At 40.2% G+C, this 21,556-nt stretch overlaps 1 protein-coding gene across 1 annotated transcript; it reads left to right on the top strand.

Moving 5' to 3' along the window:
• Positions 1-17,329: 17,329 nt before the first annotated feature.
• Positions 17,330-18,218, top strand: LOC133804347 (mediator of RNA polymerase II transcription subunit 15a-like). Its single transcript, XM_062242514.1, has 2 exons — positions 17,330-17,647; positions 17,921-18,218. Exons 1-2 carry the CDS (start codon positions 17,333-17,335, stop codon positions 18,107-18,109), a joined length of 504 nt encoding a protein of 167 aa, XP_062098498.1. The 5' UTR covers positions 17,330-17,332; the 3' UTR covers positions 18,110-18,218.
• The last annotated feature ends 3,338 nt before the right edge of the window (positions 18,219-21,556 follow it).

Here is a 21,556-nt window from a genome sequence, read left to right as displayed (position 1 = left end):
AGAAAAGAAAGAAAAAGGAAAGGAAGAAAAGAGGGAAAACAGAGGGGTTTTCACAAGGGTCGGTTTGTGCATTTTTGCACCATTCCGCTCCATTTTTCTTGGAGCAAAGCTTAGTGGAGAGCAATGGTAGGCTGTGCATCAAGGATCTTGGGTTAGACTTGAAGATTTGGCAAGAACACATCAACTTTTGAGGTAAGTTTTAGAGATTTCAGTTTTAAGGGTTTTGATGGTTTGAGCTGTGTTTTGAGCTGAGTTGATGGGAATTTTAGGGAAATTCTAGGCAAGCTTTGATGATGGACAAGCTAGGGAGGCCTAGGGTTGAATCAAGGTCGAAATTTGCATCAATGGTAAGAATTCTAAGCCTTTAACTTTGTTGTTGACTGAATTTCTGAGCTTAGGGTTGTTCATGGTAGATTTTGAGATTTGGGATAAATGTTCTTGAGATTTAAGGATTTGGGATGCTTGGGATGAATGGAGAGTGTTCATAAGCTTGATTTTGAGTTTGGTAAAGATTTGGGGAAGTTTGGTTTGAGATTGGTTGAGAGAAATCGCAGAAATGCGATTTTGGGATTTCTGGGCTGCAACTAGCGCTACAGCGCTAGTCAGTGGGCGCTGTAGCGCTAGCCCCTGTTCTTGGGAGGTGATTTCTGCTTGTAGCGCTACAGCGCCCTCTTTAGAGCTCTGTAGCGCTGCACTGTTCACAGAGGTGAATTTTTGGGTTTTTGAGAGGAATTTTGACCTAGGGTTCGGGGCTCGTTTCCGCCACTTTGTTTTGGGGATTTAGGACTTCCCGGGGGCTCGGGATTGGTCCCGAGGCTAGGTATTCGGACTTGGGGTTCGGTGTTGACTTTGACCTATGTTTGTGCCTAGGTGTGCGCTAAGGGTCGGGCGGGATCGTGCTCAAGGAGTCAGGTGATCTAAGCTATTGAAGGGAACGGTAAGAAAACTATAACACCCGTAGGATGGGGCATGGGCCCATAGTGTGATTGCGGGGCACGGCCCTATATTGCATGTTGCATGATGAGATGATTGCAGGGCACGGCCCTATATTGCATTACATATTAGGGTGCAGATTTAAATGAATTGATATTTGTTTGAATGTGGTTGTGTTATACTATATGTGTGATTATAATAAAATGAACTGCAAGGGCCGAGAGCGGCGTAGCCCGGGTGCGGCAGCGGGGCCGGAAGTAACACTTAGCACATGGGATGCTATAGTCAGGGCATGGCCCGGTGGATACATGTGTTATCCTTACGGTATGAACCGATACCCCAGGCTTCGGTAAGGCTTCTGGGGCAGCATGGCCGTATTTGCTTTGTCTAATGGTTGACTTGTTTATCTGTGGATTATCTGATATGATAAACTGTATAAATTGCATATGTTATGTTCTGCATGAGTTTTCTTGCTGGGCTTCGGCTCACGGGTGCTCCGTGTTGCAGGTAAGGGCAAAGACTGAGTCAACCAACCATGAGTACAGAGAGCGTGAAGCGACGCGTACATGTTTGGCCTGCCCGACTGCTTTGGTTGGGGGTTTATTTGAAAATGGCTGTAATAATCTATGATTTTTTTATAACTGATCAATTGTAAACTTATTTTAAGAAGTAAATAGTTTTCAAACCTTATCTTGGGATCCCAAATGTTTAATACTAGAAGTTTTATTGAAACAACGCGTTTTTCTAAGATTACAGCCTTAACTTTTAATTAGTCACACTTTTGTTTCAAAACCTCGGTTAGCGAGTTCATTGCACACTGTTTTGTCTTAAAAACTCACTTAGTAACGGCTCTAAGGAAGTAGGGCGTTACAAAAACGATTGAGGGCTACCACTCTTCCTGTCAGGCCTTGGACATCTTTTCGCGACCTGGGCGAGGGAAGCTCGAGTAGTGATCTGATCTTGTCGGGGTTTGCCTCGATTCCTCGGGTATTGACTATGAAGCCCAGGAACTTCCCGGACGCGGCTCCAAAAGTGCACTTCTGCGAATTAAGTCTTATGCCATACTCCCGTAGTATCCTAAAACATTCTTCCAGGTCGGAAACATGGTTATCAGCAGTCTTTGACTTGACTAGCATGTCATCAACGTAAACTTCCATGTTTTTCCCGATCTGGCTTGCGAACATTCTGTTTACTAACCTTTGGTAGGTAGCTCCGGCATTCTTCAGCCCGAATGACATGACCTTGTAACAATAGATGTTAGTCGGGGTCATGAAGCTGGTGTGTTCCTGGTCTGCCAGATTCATGGCGATCTGATTGTAGCCTGAGTACGCGTCCATAAATGACATGAGCTCGTGCCCCGCCGTGGCATCTACCAGCTGGTCAATCCTTGGCAGTGGAAAACAATCCTTGGGGCAGGCTTTATTCAGGTCGGAGAAGACTATGCAGGTCTGCCATTTTCCGTTGGGCTTCGGGACCAGCACGGGGTTGGTAACCCATATTGGAAATTTGGCCTCATGGATAAAGCCGTATTTCTTGAGGCGGGCCACCTCTTCCTCCAAGGCTTCAGCCCGAGCTGTTCCTAGGCGTCTTTGCTTCTGGGCCTTGGCAGGAACGCTTTTATCCAGATGAAGTGTATGCATGATGACACTCGGGCTGATTCCCACCATGTCCTCATGGGACCAGGCAAACACATCCAGGTTATCCCGCAGAAATTTAGTCAGTTCTGCCTTCCTCTTGCTACAGAGGTTTTTCCCGAGCTTGACCATCCGTGATGGGTTCTGCGGATCAATGTTCACTTCCTCGAGCTCCTCAATCGCCTGGAGCTCGGATCTGTCCTCGCCTATTCGGGGGTCAATATCCTCACTTAAGACGACATTTTCCCCTTCGGCGCTTTGAGGTTTTTCAATCTCAGGATTAGCTAAGGGTTCCTGAGAGTCCTCTCCACCACCTTGAATGGCCATTGCCAGCTGCCCGGGTTTAGATTTTCCCTTCATAGAAATGTTGTAGCATTCCCTGGCAGCGAGCTGATCGCCATGAACAGTGCATATTCCCGTGGAAGTAGGGAATTTCATCGCGAGGTGGCGAATGGAAGTGATGGCCTCAAACGCCATGAGCGTAGGTCGCCCCAAGATCGCGTTGTATGCAGCGGAGCAGTCGATGACCACGAACTCGAGCAGCTTGGAGACTGTCCGAGATCCTTCTCCTAGTGTGATCACCAGCTCGATCGTCCCTATTGCTGCTGATCCCTCTCCCGAAAAACCATACAGCATCATGGAGGTCGCCTTCAACTCAGCGACGGTTAAACCCATCTTTTCTAACGTGGATCAGAACAAGAGGTTCACCGAGCTCCCATTGTCGATCAGCACCCTCCTCACTCTCCGATTGGCAAGCTGAACTGCCACGACCAAAGGGTCATTGTGAGGGAATTGGACATGGCCCGCATCTTCCTCCGTAAAAATGATCGGTTGTCTCTCCAACCGCTGCTGTTTTGACTGGCACTGCTCCGGGACGAACTCTACTCCGGGACGAACTCTACTCCATTATGAGCCTTTAGTTCGTTCACGTATCTCTTCTGGGCACCCCTGCTCGCGCCGGCCATGTGCGGACCTTCAGAGATGGTGGATATCTCTCCTCCAACCACGGGAGGAGGGACGTCCTAATCTACTCGAGGCCTGGGCTGACTGGCCGGGACTTCTGGAGCAGGTCGACTTGCTAGAACCCTGTTCCGCGTGTATTGAGCCAAGGGGCCGGCTTGGATGAAAGTCCCGATCTCATCTTTTAAATGCCTACAATCATCGGTATTGTGGCCAACATCGTTGTGAAAACGGCAAAACTTGGAGGTGTCTCTCCTCCCCTTATGGTGCTTTAATGGTTCCGGCCTCTTCTAGGGGGCTCGAGTAGAGTTGGCTAGGAAGATGTTCTCCCTAGACTAGGTGAGCTCTGTATAAGTCGCGAAGACAGGCTTGAATTTTTCTATGGACTTATTCTTCTTTTGGCCGTGCTGACCGTTTTCGCCATTCCCCTTTCTCTTGCCTCCACCGGGCTGGTTGTTCTGTGAAACGTTTTGGGTCGCTACCACGACCTCCGTCCCCACTCCAGCGAGATGTTTGGGGATTTGGCTGGTTCCTGCAGCTAATGCTTCGTCTTCCTCCAAGTTTATCCATTCTTAGGCCCTGTTAAGGAATTCGCTAACCGAGCTAACTCCCTTCCTTTGTATATCCTTCCAGAGATCTCCTTCGACGAGGATTCCAGTTCTCATGGCCATGAGCTTGGAGCTATCATCCGTGTCTCTGGCTCGAGCAGCGACATTCGCAAATCTGCTCAGGTAGGTCTTCAGAGTCTCACCGGGCTGCTGCCTCACGTTAGCCAGGGAGTCAGCCTGAACACGGGCGGCCTGGGAGGCTCGAAATGCCCTTTTGAAATCTGCCAAGAAAGTCTTCCAGGAGCTGATTGACTGTCTTTTACTTTGCTTGAACCACTGCCTGGCAGGTCCAGTCAGTGTGGAAGGGAAGATTAAACATCTCAGCTCGCGGCCAATGTTGTGGGCCATCATTAGGGTGATGAACATCCCTAGATGGTCCGATGGGTCTCCGTCCCCATTGAACTTTGACAGGTGCGGCATACGGAAACCATATGGGTACGCCGTTGCTGCTATGCTGGGGGCGAAGAGTTCCATCTCGTCCCCTGAATCATATTCATCTTTTTCTTTTTCTGACAAGAGTTTCCTCATCAGCTCTTCCATCCGAACCAGGCGCTCGAGGGTTTGGTCCTGATGTCCGAGGTTATTTCGGGGTTGTTCAACAGCTCCGGGCTCATTGTACACATTTGGTGGGTTATTACCCCTCCTATCTTGAGATAGGTTATTTGGGACATTCCCTCCATTATGTACTTCGGACAGGGCCCCCCTGAGCGAGCGTGGCCATCTCCTCCTGCTGGTTTCGCCCTATGAGAGTTAAGGCGATCTCGCAGGTCGCCTCCCTGGGTGGTTTGATGACTTTGTGCCGAACTCAAATGCTGACGCAGGTCTCCCCCAGAGAGATCACTCCGGCGACTGCCGGTCCATTGGCTCCTGCTAGATAGGCTTGGAGTCCGCCTTTGGTGGTGAGGATTTGGGCTTTCCCTTAGCGCCCTGCTACGTCGGGAAGGTCCAGCTGATGGCGGGTTTCTCCGACTACTCCCATAGGCTGGGATATCTCAGATGGGCCGAGTAGGAGACGGACATCTGATGGGAGATGGAGGATGCCTGACTGGAGAGGAGATCCTAGTTCCGTCAGGACGAATCAAATTTGGTGGGGGCCTTTCGGCCCTGCCAACCTGCTGGTCCCGCGCCTGGCGATCTGGACAAGGTGCAGGACGGTTGTTGGGTACGAGCTGATGCTGCGAGCCCTCCCCGGATCTCCTTCGGGAATTACCTCGAGCTCCCCTGGGCGCTCTCGAGGATGGTTGGGAGCTAGGTGTCGACGTCCTGACCGAACGGCTGTATTGTTGTTGCTTGGCTCCAGGCAATTCTTCGAAGCTTGCCTCTCGATGGTGTGATGAAGGAGTGGAGTTGGATGTCGGAAGTCTTTCCGAGCGGCTATGCTTGGACTGGTTACCCCGGCGAGACTTAGGAGCCTCGCCTTGCCTCTCTCCGACGTTAGCGTCGGTTGTGAGAGGGGGTAGTCAGGCCAGCACATCCTTGATCTGCTGGCTAGCTATTGCTAGTTGGCTCCTTAGCTGAGCGTTCTTCATCTCCACCGCCATGTAATAACACGGGTTTGGATTAGGTGGCTGGGGGGCCAAACTTCCGGTGTCATCTTGGCCCACTAGCTGCTTTCCTGGCCGCTGCTGGGTCTCAGGAACTTGTTCACCAGGGGTGGCAGTATGATGAGCCTCCTGCCCATCATGCTGCTCTGTCTCATTACCGTGCCTGGATCGAGTAGTCACCATAGTTGGATTTTTGCGACAGCACTAACCAAACTTGCTCTCAATGAAAGCACCAAACTGTTGACGCGGTTCTTCGCCAACAGGTAATTAAGAAAAGAAGAGAAAGGGATTAGTGCTAATGTTGAACCGTAACAAATATATGATCTTGGAAAAGTGAAATGGTGACATAAGACACGTTTTTTAAGTGGTTCGAAGGTTAAAATCCTTCTACTCCACTAGTCAGTATTATTGCTATATACTGGATATTTAATTACAGGGTATTTCTTATAAGAGATAATCCAACTCCTCTCAACTCCCAGGGTCTCCATATTTATAGGAGAAGGCACCTGGGAGTTGGTAAGAAGGTCATCCCGTGACCTTCTTACCTATCGTATCAACTCTGTGACATTCATGATTAATTCCTAAACCTGACACATAAGTGTGGTCAAATCAATAGGTAAGGGGATAATGGGCCGCACGGCCCAACCCAGTCGTGGGTGTCTGAATACGCACGTTCCTGCTGCGTGTCCGAGAAGTCAGGGGCATATCAGACACGTGATGTCTGATATGTGCACGTTTACCTTGCGTGTGTTGACTTTACAAAGAGTCATAGCCTCCAAATCAAGCTCGTACCACGAGCTGGATACCTAACTCGACCTTCGGCCTTCAGAGTCCGGACTCAAGTCTTAGGCAATCTTGGCGAACCCTTGGGTTACCTCGATCTAAGGATGTATGATCTTATGACGGCAGCTCCGGTTTTGGGGATATTCACGAGGTAATCATGATTAGGCCGCAGCTCAGCTTGCTAATCAGCCCGTGGAAAAATCAGGGCGTACAAAGGTAGATTAGACTACCTACAAGTTGCCGATACATCGTATCATCTTGCAATCCTTCCCTTCTTGACCACAATGTTTGGCATTTGCTTCCATAGATGTTGATATAGGTTTGCAAGCAAGCATTCCAAACTTTTGCAATAAATCATTTGTGTAATTGTGCTCGTAGAGAAATAAACCTTTCTTGGTGAGATCAACTTCTAAACCAAGAAAGTGTTTAAGTTCTCCAAGCTCTTTCATTTGAAAGCGAACTGATAGATTCTCCTTTGTTTGATGAATTTCTACTTCATTGTCTCTAGTAATTATAAGATCATCTACGTATACCAACACAACTGTGATCTTTGCATCTTTCATTTTGACAAATAGACTAGAATTTGCATGGGCCATCGAGTATCCACTTCTTACTAAAAACTCAGTAATGTTTCCATATCATGCTCTTGGAGCCTGCTTTAATCCATATAATTCCTTTCTCAACTTATACATGTGGTCAGGGTGAGATTTTTCCTCAAATCCTCTTGGTTGGACCATATATATTTCGTGATCCAACTCTCCATGCAGAAATGAAATTTTTACGTCCATTTGCCATAGTTTCCAATCTTTCATAGCAACAAGTGCTAGTAGGACTCGTACTATTGTAATATTTGCAACTGGACTAAATGTCTCATCATAATCTAGTCCATATTTTTGAGAGAATCCTGAGTAACTAAGCAAGCTTTATATCTCTCAATTGATCCATCAAGACAAGTTTTGATCTTATAAACCCATTTGCAAGAAATGGGGTTTACATCTCTTGGCTTTGCTACCAGCTCCCAATTTTGATTTTGTTTAAGAGCATTTACTTCTTCTTCCATAGGCTTTATCCAATTAGAACTTTAAAATACTTTTTCAAATGTTAACAGTTCTTTTGCCTCCTCATTCGCCAATTTTGCATTTGCGTACTTAGGATTTGGCTTTGGTTGTCGGGTTGACCTCCTTAGATTGTTTTGCGAACTCCCATCTTGTGGTGATTAATATTCATCTAGTGTGCTTTGATATTCACCTATTTTCCAAGGGTTATGAATTGCCTTGTGCAATGAATCCTCAATGGAACCTAACTCCTCTAATGTCATGAGGGCTTGCTCGACGTACTTGCTCTTCTTCTTCTTTCAAAAGAAGTTTGTCTTCAATTTCTTTTGAATCAGGTAGTAGGGCCATTCAAGAAGACGGCCATCAAGACGCCTCATCAAACACAACATTCCTTGATACATAGCATCGACCACTAGTAGGATCGCAACATTTTCACTATTTTCTTTAACTTTCACATCCCACAAAAATGCACCTGATAGCGTTTTTATCAAATTTGCTACGCAAGTGTTCTTGTATGAAGACATAGCATACACAGCCAAAGACACGAAAATGACTAATTGTGGGTTTTATTTTCCACAGTTTCTCAAAGGGTGATACAAAGCCAAGCTTGGGTTGAGGAAGCTTGTTAATGATATGGGCTGCTGTTCTTATTCCTTCAGCCCGAAATCTACCTGGCACATTCTTTCCATGTAACATACCTCGAAAAGTCTCAGCAAGGTGTCGATTCTTTCTTTTTGCTACACCATTTTGTTGTGGTGTATGCAGATGCGTCAATTGATGACATATCTTATACTTTTCTAGGTATTGAGAGAACTCATCAGATGTATATTCTCTCCCATTAACAGTGCGCAGGCATCAAATTTTTCTTCCTACTTCTCCTTCTACTTGTTCTTTAAATTCCTTAAACTTTTATAGAGTCTGAGCTTTTTATTTCATGAAGTAAACCCATACATACCTGGAGAAGTCATCAATGAACGTCACCATGTAACGCATTCAAATAATTGAAGATTGCTTGACTCGTCCAAATACATTAGAGTGAACTAGCTCCAAGGGAGCTACAAACATTAAATTTGACTCCTAGTATGGCAACTGGTACGCCTTCCCATATTGACATCCGACACAAATAGTGTAACTTTTGACATTAAGTTGTGGAAGACCTTTGAGAACCATTTTCTCCATCATCGACTTTAATTTGTGGTAACCAACATGTCCTAGTTTGGCATGCCATAAGTCTGATGTCTCATTTTTTCGAACCTTATCTACGTAAGCAATCATAACGTAGATAGATTCTAATTGATACCCTTCTATCAATGGTTTCCCAAAAATCTTAAGATTTCGATAAATCTTGAAATCATCAGGACCAAATACGACATAATTTCCTGATCATGTTAATTGTGCTACTAATAGTAGATTTTTCTTCATTCCAGGCACATGATAAAAATTTTGTAATTGAACTTGACTAGAACTAGAGTGAGGTCCTACATCTGCCTTGCCGATGTGAGTGATTGGCAGCCTTGAATTATTTGCAGTTACCACTACATGGTATCCTTTATATTCTGTCACATCTCATAGCTTCTCCTTATCTCTAGTCATATGATTTGAGCATCCGGAATCAATAATCTAATTGCTCTTGTAATTAATTTGTTCTGGGACGACTGCTGCTAATGCCAATTCTTTAGAGCATGCGTCCTTCTTCTTGGACTTTACTACTTCAAAAAATACTTTGCAATGTGCCCCTTTCTTCCACAATTGTAGCATTGGATGTTTTTTTGTTTACTCGTCCAACTACTCTTATCATGATTCTTTTGAGCTCCCCTTGTTTGAGAGCTTTGTTTTTGTTGTTTACGTGACTTTTCATTACTTCAGATGCTATTATGTTGCCTCGGTCCCCATTGTCTTTTGTTGCTAAAGAGTGCTTGATCTTCTTCACTCTTTTAGTAAAACTCCTGAAATTTGCTTAGCCAAAGATTCTTGATCCGTTAGCAAATTCTCAAACTCGACAAGAGAAGGTTGGGTTGGCCAAGCTTGTATTGCAGCAACAAAACTTCTATATTGAGGCCTTAACCCATGAATAATTATTCTTTTCATTACTTCTGGAATTTTAGAACTAGGCTCTAAATTAAAGATCTCACGACAAAGAGATTTTACCTTGTTAAAATATTGGTTAATTATCATCTCTTGTTGTGAGACTAACAAGTGTTCATTCTCCAGCAGCTGTAGCCTTGCATCATTCTTCTTTGAGAATTGCTTGATGTGTTCTAGAATTTCCTCTTCAATAGTAGTCTTGATTGCAAACATTGCCTTTCTAGCTTTGATCTTCCATTTCTTCAAAGATCCAGCCTCTTCAGGTGGGTGTACTTTAGTGCCACCGAAGAATTCCCATAAATCTTGGCCATGGAGGTATCACTACACCAAATACCCCTTTTCGTAACAGTACTGAAAAAGTATTATGGTATACTTATATGTGGTAAAAGGAAAAAATCACAGTAAATTATTTTGGGTGCCCGCCTATAATGTAAAAGCTAATTCTTTTTTAATTACATTGTTTTATTATTTTCCCTGTTTTCTTCAATCCCCGTTTTCTTCTTCGGCTACGTCTCCGAAGTCAATCCCCCGCATATACTCTATCTCTCTTCTTTTTTTCCTTTCTTTATTTCTCTGGTTTCCTCTTCTTTGACAAAATCCTATTTTGCTCAAATCTTCTTCCTCCCGACCTAGGATTTTCAGAGAAGTCTGTTGGGTTTTCTAGGGTTTCTTGAGCTGGATCCATGCACTGCTGGTTCAGTGGCTTCGTTGACAACTAAATCATTCTTGTATTCCATTTCTTTTTTCTTCTTGAATCTTTCTGGCGTTCTGGTGTTCATCGATTGAATTTTTTTTAGTTATGGTTTCTCGATTAGGGAAGGGTTGATTGTTCTCTTCTTAAGCTGTTGGTTCTGTTTATTGAGGCCTTTTTCGATTTGAATGTCATTGGGGGATTTGATGGCCTCCAGGTTTTCGCAATCTTCAGTGGCAATTGTTTCGAAACAGTTGGAAGAAAAGTACGTTTCGAGCCATGATGATTTTGATTTAAGTTCGCAGAGAATGGATTCGGAGAGTGCTAGTAGTAGTTATGGCAATGACACGACTGCCACTACCACGAGTATGGCTTATTTGCCTCAAACAGTGGTTTTGTGTGAATTTCGGCATGAGGCTTTTGAGGCTTGTCTTCCCATCGGTCCATCAGATAGTGGTTTAGTCTCGAAATGGCAACCTAAAGATGAGTTTACTCTTATCTTTTCAACTAATTTCATTTATTTCTCTTAATGGTTTGTTGAAATGGGGTTCTGTGATGTACCTTCATCAATTTTAAATTCAGTTGATATATAACATTGGTTGTGCCAAATTGTGAGTAGAATAACTACTCATTTTTGTAATCCTTTGCTTGCAGATCCTTTTTCAATGGCACCGCAGAAAGCTCTTAAAACAATTGGGAAAAATTTGAGTGCTCAATATGAAAGGTGGCAACCAAGGGTGAGGATATTATTGTCTTAGATTGAATTGTATTTACCTTTGAAGATCTTTGAGCAGGCACGATATAAGGTCCAGCCTGATCCTTCTATGGATGAAGTGAAGAAACTTTGTAATACATGTCGTCGATATGCCAAGTCTGAGAGGGTCCTATTTCATTATAATGGCCATGGTGTGCCTAAGCCAACTTCTAGTGGTGAAATTTGGGTTTTCAATAAGGTCTTCTATTTCTTTGAAACTCTTTTATGTGGTTTAATTTGAGGTCAATCACTAGAGTCTTGCTTGGTTTCTCACCAATGTTATTGGTACTGCAGAGTTATACACAGTATATCCCTTTGCCAATCAGTGACCTTGATTCCTGGTTGAAGACACCCTCCATATATGTTTTTGATTGCTCTGCGGCTGGAAATATTGTCAATGCTTTTATTGAGGTAAAGCTTTAACTCAAAACGTATAATGAATTGATATATGTATTGATAATTAAGTTGCTACATGACATGAATTCATTTTCTGTAATTCAGATATTTATATATAAATATATTTGTATATATAGTGACTTGATTTGATGGTTTGGCAGCTTCATGATTGGGTTGCTTCTAGCTCCTCTGGATCCACAAAGGATTGCATTTTACTTGGAGCATGTGAAGCACATGAGACTCTTCCACAAAGTGCTGATTTTCCTGCAGATGTGTTTACGTCTTGTCTCACAACACCTATTAAGATGGCTTTGAGATGGTGAGCTTCTTTCCTTGTTCGTCTATTAGGATCGCCTATCGCGTTTATGCATCTTTATTTGAGATCATGCAGTTTTCTGGTTTTGCCTTGTGGTGTTTATTCCATATTGGCTGCTTCCTAGTTATTTTTATTTTGTCAACTGAAAGTCTTTTAGCTGTGCTGTTTGTTTAAAGCTGTAGGAAGTTAGAAATGGCAGTACCTTTTGATTAGCATGATTAGTGATACTGTAGTATACTGTGCATGATTAGCATGCTATGAGACTGTATTATATTTTATGTACTTGTACAAATGTATATATTTCTAAGCTTAAGACATACATTCATTATAATGTCGTATGTGGATTCTGCTTACATTATATAACCATATTTTGACCATGTCAATCCTTTAGGCTTTCTTCAAGCGTTTGGATTTGTGCTTATCTCATTATTAGTTTTTATTTCTTCTTTCAAATTTGTGATCAGTTTCTGATGGGTGCATTGTGTAACTATCAGATTTTGCTTGGTTTTATTTTCTGATGGAATTTACAGTTGCTGATAGATTTTTGGGACCAAGGACTAGTTCTTTAGTTAATCTTTGAAGATGCTTCATTTTCCATCTTTTATATTAGATGATAATGCATCATTGTACACCAAACATAGTGTTTTAGAAAGGAACTTTGTTGCTTGAGATGTCTTTAAATGACTAGTTTTGTTGTCCTTATGGGGCTTACAGTGACTCATTAATGTAATCTCATTTTTTTCTTAACACAAGGAATACATTTATTTCCAAGAAAGTTGACAACAAGAAGAAAAAGAAACTTAAGAAGGTGGAAGATAAGATGCTTGGATGGGGTAAGCTTTTTATGGTACTCTTAAATGCTCTATTTAATAGTTCAGTGACCTTATATTGCATGATGTTTACATTCTAACTCTGTTTCCTTTCTTAATATTGATACGATACTGTTGAAAAAATTCCAGTGTTGGTCAATATTGTTTTAGAGTCAAATTTTAGTGCTTTTGATCCTTGTGCATATTGGCTTGCAAGTTAATTCCTCTTTCATAAGTGCTGAATTGCTTCAATTTGAGTTGCCTTTTGGACTTCCCTGAATTTTAGTGAAACATTATCGTCTTTTAAGTTGCTCATGATATATACTTGGAAGTAGTCTTTTTATAAACTATGTTATATTCTTTCTTTATTTCATCAACCATTAAACCATCATCTGTATGACAGGTGGTTGTGATGATCCAAAGTTGTCCATTCCAGGTACTGTTGTTGTAACGCCCTACTACCTTAGAGCCGTTACCAAGTGAGTTTTAAGACAAAACAGTGCAATGAACTTGCTAACCGAGGTTTTTAAAACAAAAGTGTGACTAATAAAAAGTTAAGGCTGTAATCTTTGAAAATGCGCCGTTTCATTAAAACTTCTAGTATTAAACATTTGGGATCCCAAAATAAGGTTTGAAAAATATTTACATCTTGAAATAAGCTTACAGTTGATTAGTTATAAAAATCATAGATTATTACAGCCATTTCTCGTAAAAAACCCCAACCAAAGCAGTCGGGCAGGCCAAACATGTACACGTCGCTTCACGCTCTCTATACTCATGGTTGGTTGACTCAGTCTTTGTCCTTACCTGCAACACAAAGCACCCGTGAGCCGAAGCCCAGCAAGAAAACTCATGCAGAACATAACATATGCAATTTATACAGTTTATCATATCAGATAATCCACAGATAAACAAGTCAACCATTAGACTAAGCAAACACGGCCATGCCGCCCCAGAACCCTTAACATAGCCTGGGGTCTCGGTCCTCACCGTAAGGATCTCACATGTATCCTCTGGGTCCTACCCTGACTATAAGCATCCCATGTGCTAAGTGTTACTTCCGGCCCCGCTGCCGTTCTCGGCCTTGCAGCCCCCGGCCATAGTCGTTCATCTCACTATAATCACACATATAGTATATCTCAAAATAACATTCAAACAAATATCAATTCATTTAAATCTGCACCCTAACATGTAATGCAATATAGGGCCGTGCCCTGCAATCATCTCATTATGCAACATAGGGCCGTGCCCCGCAATCACACTATGGGCCCATGCCCCATCCTACGGGTGTTATAGTTTTCTCACCTTTCCATTCAATAGCTTAGATCACCCGACTCCTTGAGCACGATCCCACTCGAGCCTTAGCGCACACCTAGGCACAAACATAGGTCAAAGTCAACACCGAACCCCAAGTCCGAATACCTAGCCTCGGGACCAATCCCGAGCCCCCGGGAAGTCCTAAATCCCCAAAACAAAGTGGCGGAATCGAGCCCCGAACCCTGAGTCAAAATCCCTCATCAAAAACCCAAAAATCCACTTCTGTGAACAGTGCAGCGCTACAGCGCTCTAAAGAGGGCGCTGTAGCGCTACAAGCAGAACACACCCCCCAGAACAGGGGCTAGCGCTACAGCGCCCACTGACTAGCGCTGTAGCGCTAGTTGCAGCCCAGCAGAACCCAAAAATCGCCTCTTGCGATTTCCTTCAACCAATTCAACCCCAAACTTGTCCAAACCTTTTCCAAACCCAAAATCAAGCTTATAAACACCTCACACTCATCCCAAGCATCCCAAGAACTCAAAACCCAAGCACATTCAACCCAAATCTCAAAATTCACCATGAACAACCCTAAACCCAGAAATTCAATCAACAACAAAGTTAAAGGCTTAGAATTCTTACCATTGATGCAAATTTCGACCTTGATTCAACCCTAGACCTCCTTAGCTTGTTCATCCTCAAGGCTTGCTCAGAAATTCCCTAAAATTCCCATCAACTCAGCTCAAAACACAGCTCAAACCATCAAAACCCTTAAAACTGAAATCTCTAAAAACTTACCTCAAAAGTTGATGTGTTCTTGCTAATCCTTGCCAAATCTTCAAGTGTAACCTTAAGATCCTTGATGCTCGGCCTACCCTAGCTCCCCACTGAGCTTTGCTCCAAGAAAAATGGAGAGGAATGGTGCAAGAATGCACAAACCGCCCCATTAGGAAAACCCTCTGTTTTTCTCTCTTTTCTTTCTTTCCTTTTACTTTCTTTTCTTTCTTTCTCTCCACAGCCAACACTTCTCTATAAATCCCACTAAGTGAATAAAGCCTCATAAATAAATCTCTAAAAGCCAAATGACCAAAATGCCCTCCCTATTAATTCTAAATCCTTTTGTCCAAGTAGGGCCATTTTAGTCATTTACCCAATTCCCGCTAATCCTCAAGTGTCTCTAATATTTTCCCGTTGCTTTCCAACACCTGATAAATCACCAAATAAGTATCCCCCATCATCAAAATAAATCTCAATCTATTCTCTGAATTCCTGCTTATACCCCCAGGCTCGCCCCAAGCCGGGTATAAATTCTCGCCATGACTTTTCCGCTAGCCTGCTCACTGGGATCGTCTCGAGTCACAAATCATAGATACACCCACATACCACTGTGGTCTCAACAATCATCACATATCAATACAGTTATGCCCAACATGGCCAAAATTACAATTATGCCCTTCTAACACGATCCGGGCCTACATGCATACTAATATACATAGTCATGCATCTCAGATAAACAAATAGTCATATAACATGCTTTAAATCATAATCATGCATTTAACTCATCAAAGTCACACATAAATCCCATCATGCCCTCCTGGCACGCTAATCAAGGCCCTTAAGCCTTATCAGCGGATTTGGGTCGTTATAGTTGTTCTTCGTTATATGTTCATGCCTGCTGAAACGAGGGTAGGTTAAAGAATGTCTATGGCTTTAAACTCTCTTCGTTATATGTTCATGCCTGCTGAAATCAGCTACTGTTGATTTCTATTATGTCCTGTCCATATCCACATAACCTATTATGATTATAGGATAACACTGATTTTTCATCTAAGTTCTAACCAAAATTAACTTAAATTAAAAGAATGAGGACTGGTTTTCTTTAGGCTTAGATTTGTGCATTGTGAATTTGAGTAGACTGATTGTATTTCTATGTTTAGGCTATTAGTTTTGGGGTTAGAAGTCTGGAATTTGAATTTAACTAGATGGAGCTTTCGATTATCTCTCTATGTTTAGGCTAACAATTTTAGGTGCAACATCTTTAAGCTATTTAGAATTAGAATTGCATGGTTGGGCTACTTCATTTTGGTGAAACATCTTTGTTAGTAAAAAACAGTTATGAAATTTTGAACATTTGGAGGGCTTATTACATGTGATTATTAAAGATAATTTACTGACGCAGTTATGTAATAGGTAGTTTTTCAATAAACTGAAGTTTATGTTCCTTGGTTGGCTCAAACAACTCTAGGTCCTATAGATAATATATGCTTTACTTGCCTCAAACATGTCGTTCTTTAGGTGGACCTATTCCTGTTATTTTCTTGGATGTAATCATGTAACTGGTGAGAGTGTTCCCCTTTTTGAAACTGAGTTGGATGATTTTACTCTAACTGGAACAGGGCAGCCTCCACTCTCAAAAGCAAAGTCTTGGGTATGCGTAATTCATATGCCCATTTTTTTAAAGTTTCTTTTTGATGACCTACGGGAGAGACTTGCATTTTGTAACTTTACAAGTTGCATGCAAAAGTTTTGAATTAGTTGTTCAATAACAAGACACCTTAGTTTGTTATCATTGTTTTAGAAATGATTTTACATTTATTTTTTTCTGAGTGCCTTCAGAATTCAAATCCCTTGACTTCTATCACTTATTTTCAGGTTAAAACCACAGATCCTTTATTTCGAAAACCTGCTCAACGTGAAATAAGCACAATGCCACAGTGGGCTAGTTCTTGCTGGTAGCGTTTTCTTTTCCAATCTATAGTAGCTAGCCTTTTGTTGTTGTTCTCAACTGTAACACATTTAGCCTCAAATGTAAGTTGTACTACCAACTGTCTTGCTCCTCTTGCTAAGGTCGGTTGCTACATGTTTTTATTGTTTTTGTTTTGGTTCTTGTTGTAGTTGTTTTTTCTTCTTCTTTGTGTGTGTGTGCGTGCACGTGCTCTGGATGAGTAGAAGAAATAGAAACAGAATTGATTTACAAAGAGTAGAGAGACCAAAAGAAAAACCAAAAGAGAATTGATTTCATAAAAGCATGTACTATGTAGCTGCTTGATGCATGTTAATTTAAGTTATCGGCACCTGAAAAAGTTAAAGTTAACTGTTTTTTTTTCCATTTGTCGGCAGATCAAAACAATGAAGGAACTATACTTACCTGAACTTCATGAATTGTATCAGAAAATTGCTGACAAATTACAGCAGGTACGTTCTCATTTTTACTTACAAGGATCTGTTCAAAAGTATATGAAATTTAATTAAAATAAACAAATTAATGAAAACCCATAGTATAAAAGTAGAAAAGGGAAAGAAATTGAAACTTTTTAGCTTAAGTGAACCTTTTCTTATACTGTAAGCTTACTTGAGTCTGTTTTTTCTTTTGCCAGCTTACTCGATCGTTTAATGAAAGCGGTTAGTCATTGCTTTTTCCTTTCACTTGATAATGTATTCATTTTTGGTGGTTCCTCATTTGTTGTTGGTTAATGATTTATAATAATCTCTAGTTTCCAGGTAAAATATATGTCACCGAAGGCATTGAGTGCTTCTGTCAGGGACATTGGCTCTGTTGTCAGCATGGTTGATAGGTTTGCAGGATCAGCTCCCGGTAATGGATCTAGAGCTGCAGTTGGTGAGGATTTAGTTGCTATGACAAACTATCGTTTACAGGTAAGAAATTTCATGAGCCACGACAGAACTAACGGGACAAGGAAAATTAAGCGCTACACTAGTGCCATGCCCTTAAATGTCATATCATCAACCAGTAGTATTAATGATTCAGAAATATCAGAACTAGAGTCAACTGCAACATCTGGTATCAAGAGGTGTAAGTTAGAGGTATTTGTCTTTTTCTGAAATGGATGTTTGTATGAATAGGACCTATTTTAAACATCGTTCTAGCTTCAAAGATCCATGTTTGACATTCAGCTCAATCTTAGATCTGATTTAGTCACTTGACTGATAGTGGAAGTGATTTTGGTGACTTTCTGATAGCATATACTGAGACACATAAAGATATTCTTATTATGAGTGTGTTGTGCTGAGAGTTCATTTTATCATATCCATTCAGAAACTTATACCTGTGAAGTGACTATGGTGATCTTGTTGCAGGCAATTCATGCTCTTAAAGACGAAATTAGGGAAATAAATCAGCGTCTTATTGACACTGTTATTGATATTAGTGAGGAATCAAGTGTTGTAGCAGCTGCTGCTGAAGGAGATGAAGGGACCATTGTCAAGTGCTCTTTCAGTGCCATGGCACTCAGTCCAAACATGAAATTGCAATATGCTTTAGCATAGATGGTGGGTTCTCAAGAATGATGAAGGGATTTTATCACCCATATGTAGTATTTTATGTGTTGACTGTTCTTTTAATGTTTTGCAGTCTCCAATACAGCCAATAAGGTTGCTTGTCCCCACAAAAATCAATTTTTTAGCTGGAGTTTATACTGCTTTTATTCATATTGTTTCTGGTAGTTTTTAGTAAATTCTCTTACATGGTTAAATTGTGTCTACTGACTGCATAGTCAATGCATTACTTCATATGACCACTCAAGAAAGTTTTATATGTAGTTAAGGAGTCTAATTAGTTACCATCAGGATTAGGACTCCTAGTAAGACTAATTAGGCTCTTGGGCTTTCATTAAAATTTTCAACCTTTATTTTGAATACTTGTGCTCTGTAACTGTAAATTTTCTATATATAGGGAGCTTTGGAAGACGAACTATCCGCAGCAGAGAGCCAGCAAAAACCTTAGACACAGTATTAAGATGGTAAGCTAAAGCTTTACTACATAATCATGAGGTGGTTATCCTAACTTTTCTATTGAATATGATGGTTGATTTAGTCACAATATTTCAGCACAGGAAGATGAGAATCTACAATAATATCTATTACTGATGTATTATTTCTGTCCTATTATATTTTACAATTCTCTAACAACAATCGGTTTCAAACTACTATGTTATCCGATTTCTGTGGCAGTGCATTAGGGTTGGACTTTAGGGAGGGCACCTGTATATGATGTTAATATGTAACTTGCTTCATTGACTTTGCAGTATTTTGATGGATATGGGTATCATGGAACCTCATTTGAGCAGACATATCGATGTTACCCTTCATCCTTTATCGATAAGGTTAGTTTTGCTCCTCACTCGGTTCAGACTTCTTCTAGTTTGTTTCACTGTTAGATGCTCTATTTTTATATTTCAACAACCTCCTGCATTATTCAGTGTTTAGAGTCTATTGTAGCTGTGATTTATGTGGTGTTTAGAATAGCCAACCAAAACCTTCATTAAAGTAAGGTGTTGTGGATACAAAGAATCTAGAACATTACCTTCTAAGTTCATAAAAATTCTATGTAGATCATTTCCTTTGTTCGTATGGTTGCCAATTTCCACCCATCCTTCACAGAATCTTTTACAATAATTAGCCAAAGAGCTAGTCTAAATTTAATTCAATTTTCTTTTGCTATTTTTCTGGCATGCATGTTAACTATCTTTTGGTTGGGCAATTTATTCTTCAAAAACAGAATTTGAGCAGAAACATTATGTTATTTTAATCATTGCAATTTATTCTTCTTATGAATATTGTTGACTATTTTTAATAATAGATAATTTTTTAATTGTTTCATCTTTCTTTTGTCCAAGTAATCTATAGTGATTACTTTCTTTTTTAATAGTTCAGGTTATTTATTGGTTTTGTTTATGGTAGTTTACAATCACCATGCTTGAATTTTATGTGTTTATATGCATTATTTTTTACTAATGATATATAGAGATGTTGTGTTTCCTGTTTTGTTAGACATATCCTGTAAAATATATGTTAGTTATTGGAATTTTAATGAAGCAATAATACTTCAGGAATTTTAATGTTAGTTATAGCAAAGTCTATTCCTTCCTTTTGGTCAACTGCTGTAAGTGATCTGTGTTTTCCTTTCTTTTTAACTTTTGTAAAGAGATTACGGCCTTCTGTTTTCTGGTTAATGAATTGTTTAAAAATAATGATTTTTCTTCTTCTGTACAGTTTCTGAATCACCCTGCTTTTTGTTTGAGCAAGTGTTGATGGGTTGTACTTAAAGCATATATAATAGCTATTTTTGGCGAGCCATTATGTTGCTATTGCCAAGTCACACAATTATCTTGCCATATTTTACATTTCAGGTTCTCAATGAAGCTTATTAGCATTCATGTATTTTCTGAATATATGTATGGTCTTCAGTGTTTCTGGCTTGTAAGTGAATTTACTTGCACCTGATTCTTAAATTTTATTTTATTCTGTTTTAGCTACATGATTTTGATACGTGCATTACAAAAAATGAAGAAGTTATTCAAATTGATCCTCGCTTTGCTGAGTGTTATGGAAACATGGCAAATGCTTGGAAGGTAATCTTTAGTATCTTTTATGGTTCCACTGTCAAGTATTTAGCCTGCAAGCATCTAATAGACAGTTATTATGTTTCTGCTACAGGAGAAGGGCAACATTGATGTTGCAATCCGCTACTATTTAATTGCTATCGAGGTTGTTACAGCCATCAATCTAGTCCATAAGTGGGGTTTTTTGTGTGATGTGTTTGCAATATATACTTTTTGAGTTCAAATTATATTTTCTGTTTTTGTCTTATAGTTATTAGTTAACTCCTGATATATTCTTTCCACTGGTGAGTGTGTTTATGTTAATTGAAAGTGTTAATAATCAATTCTTTAGCTGACGTAAGTTGGTGCTTGCTTAAATTATTACTTTAGTGTTGATAAATTCCAGTGAACACATGTATGTGTGTTTTTTCATAAAAACATGTTTGCATAATAATCTATGAAGTTTTTTCTGATTCTCTTGATGTGATAATGTGTGCATAGAATCTGTTTGATTAAATTCCTGGATGACTTGTATTTTCTTTAACACATTGCTTCATCCTTCCTAGTAGTACACATTGCTGCTCTGAAATATGTTTTTGTTCATCAGTGTCCTACTTGCTGGTAAAATATAATGTCTATCTTTGTTTTGTTTTGGTAAAAGTTAAATCCAAAACATTGATATATATAACTCAGCATTGTTGAGTTGTGCATTGAAAAAATTATAGAGCAGTTACTGAGTTGTGTATTTTCTTCTCTACAGGTTTTCATTCTGTCGGGCAGTGCATGCATTACATGCTCCTACCTTCAATAAGGATGAATTCATACCAAAATCTCTGCCTGCGTTTCCCTGCGTGAGACCAGCTAGCTCCATCCAGCCTTCTTCTTCCCTGCGTGAAGGTGAAGAAAGATTCAACCTTTTTCATTCGGGGAAGTCGACAGTATCAAATATTTGGCACTAGATTGGTGGTTATTAGGATAGATACTCATTGTCTTGTATGTTGGTTGGAAATTTTATAGCATGTTAGTTTTACCATGTGATTTAAGATTTATTGGTTTAAGTTTTCGGGTCTTTGTCTCCTGAAAGCTATAATATAATTTGATGATAGTGTTGAATGTTTTAAACTAATTTGTGGATTGTTAATACAATGTTGGATGTTCTTACTTTTTGTTATTTGAAAATCAAGTTCATTTGATGATGCTAGTATATATTAGAAAACTAATTTTAATTATATAAAAAAAATTAAAATATAATAGAATAAATTAGTGTTATATAAATAAAATATAACTATTAAAATAATACGAAAATTGTGTTATAATATCTATTACAATAACACTTTTTATGCAAAGAATTGTGTTATGCAAACTTCATTATATAACACAAATTTATAAGTAT

Source organism: Humulus lupulus, chromosome X, assembly GCF_963169125.1.
Source record: "Humulus lupulus chromosome X, drHumLupu1.1, whole genome shotgun sequence".
Classification (NCBI taxonomy): domain Eukaryota; kingdom Viridiplantae; phylum Streptophyta; class Magnoliopsida; order Rosales; family Cannabaceae; genus Humulus; species Humulus lupulus.
This window is presented reverse-complemented; position numbering and strand designations above follow the sequence as displayed.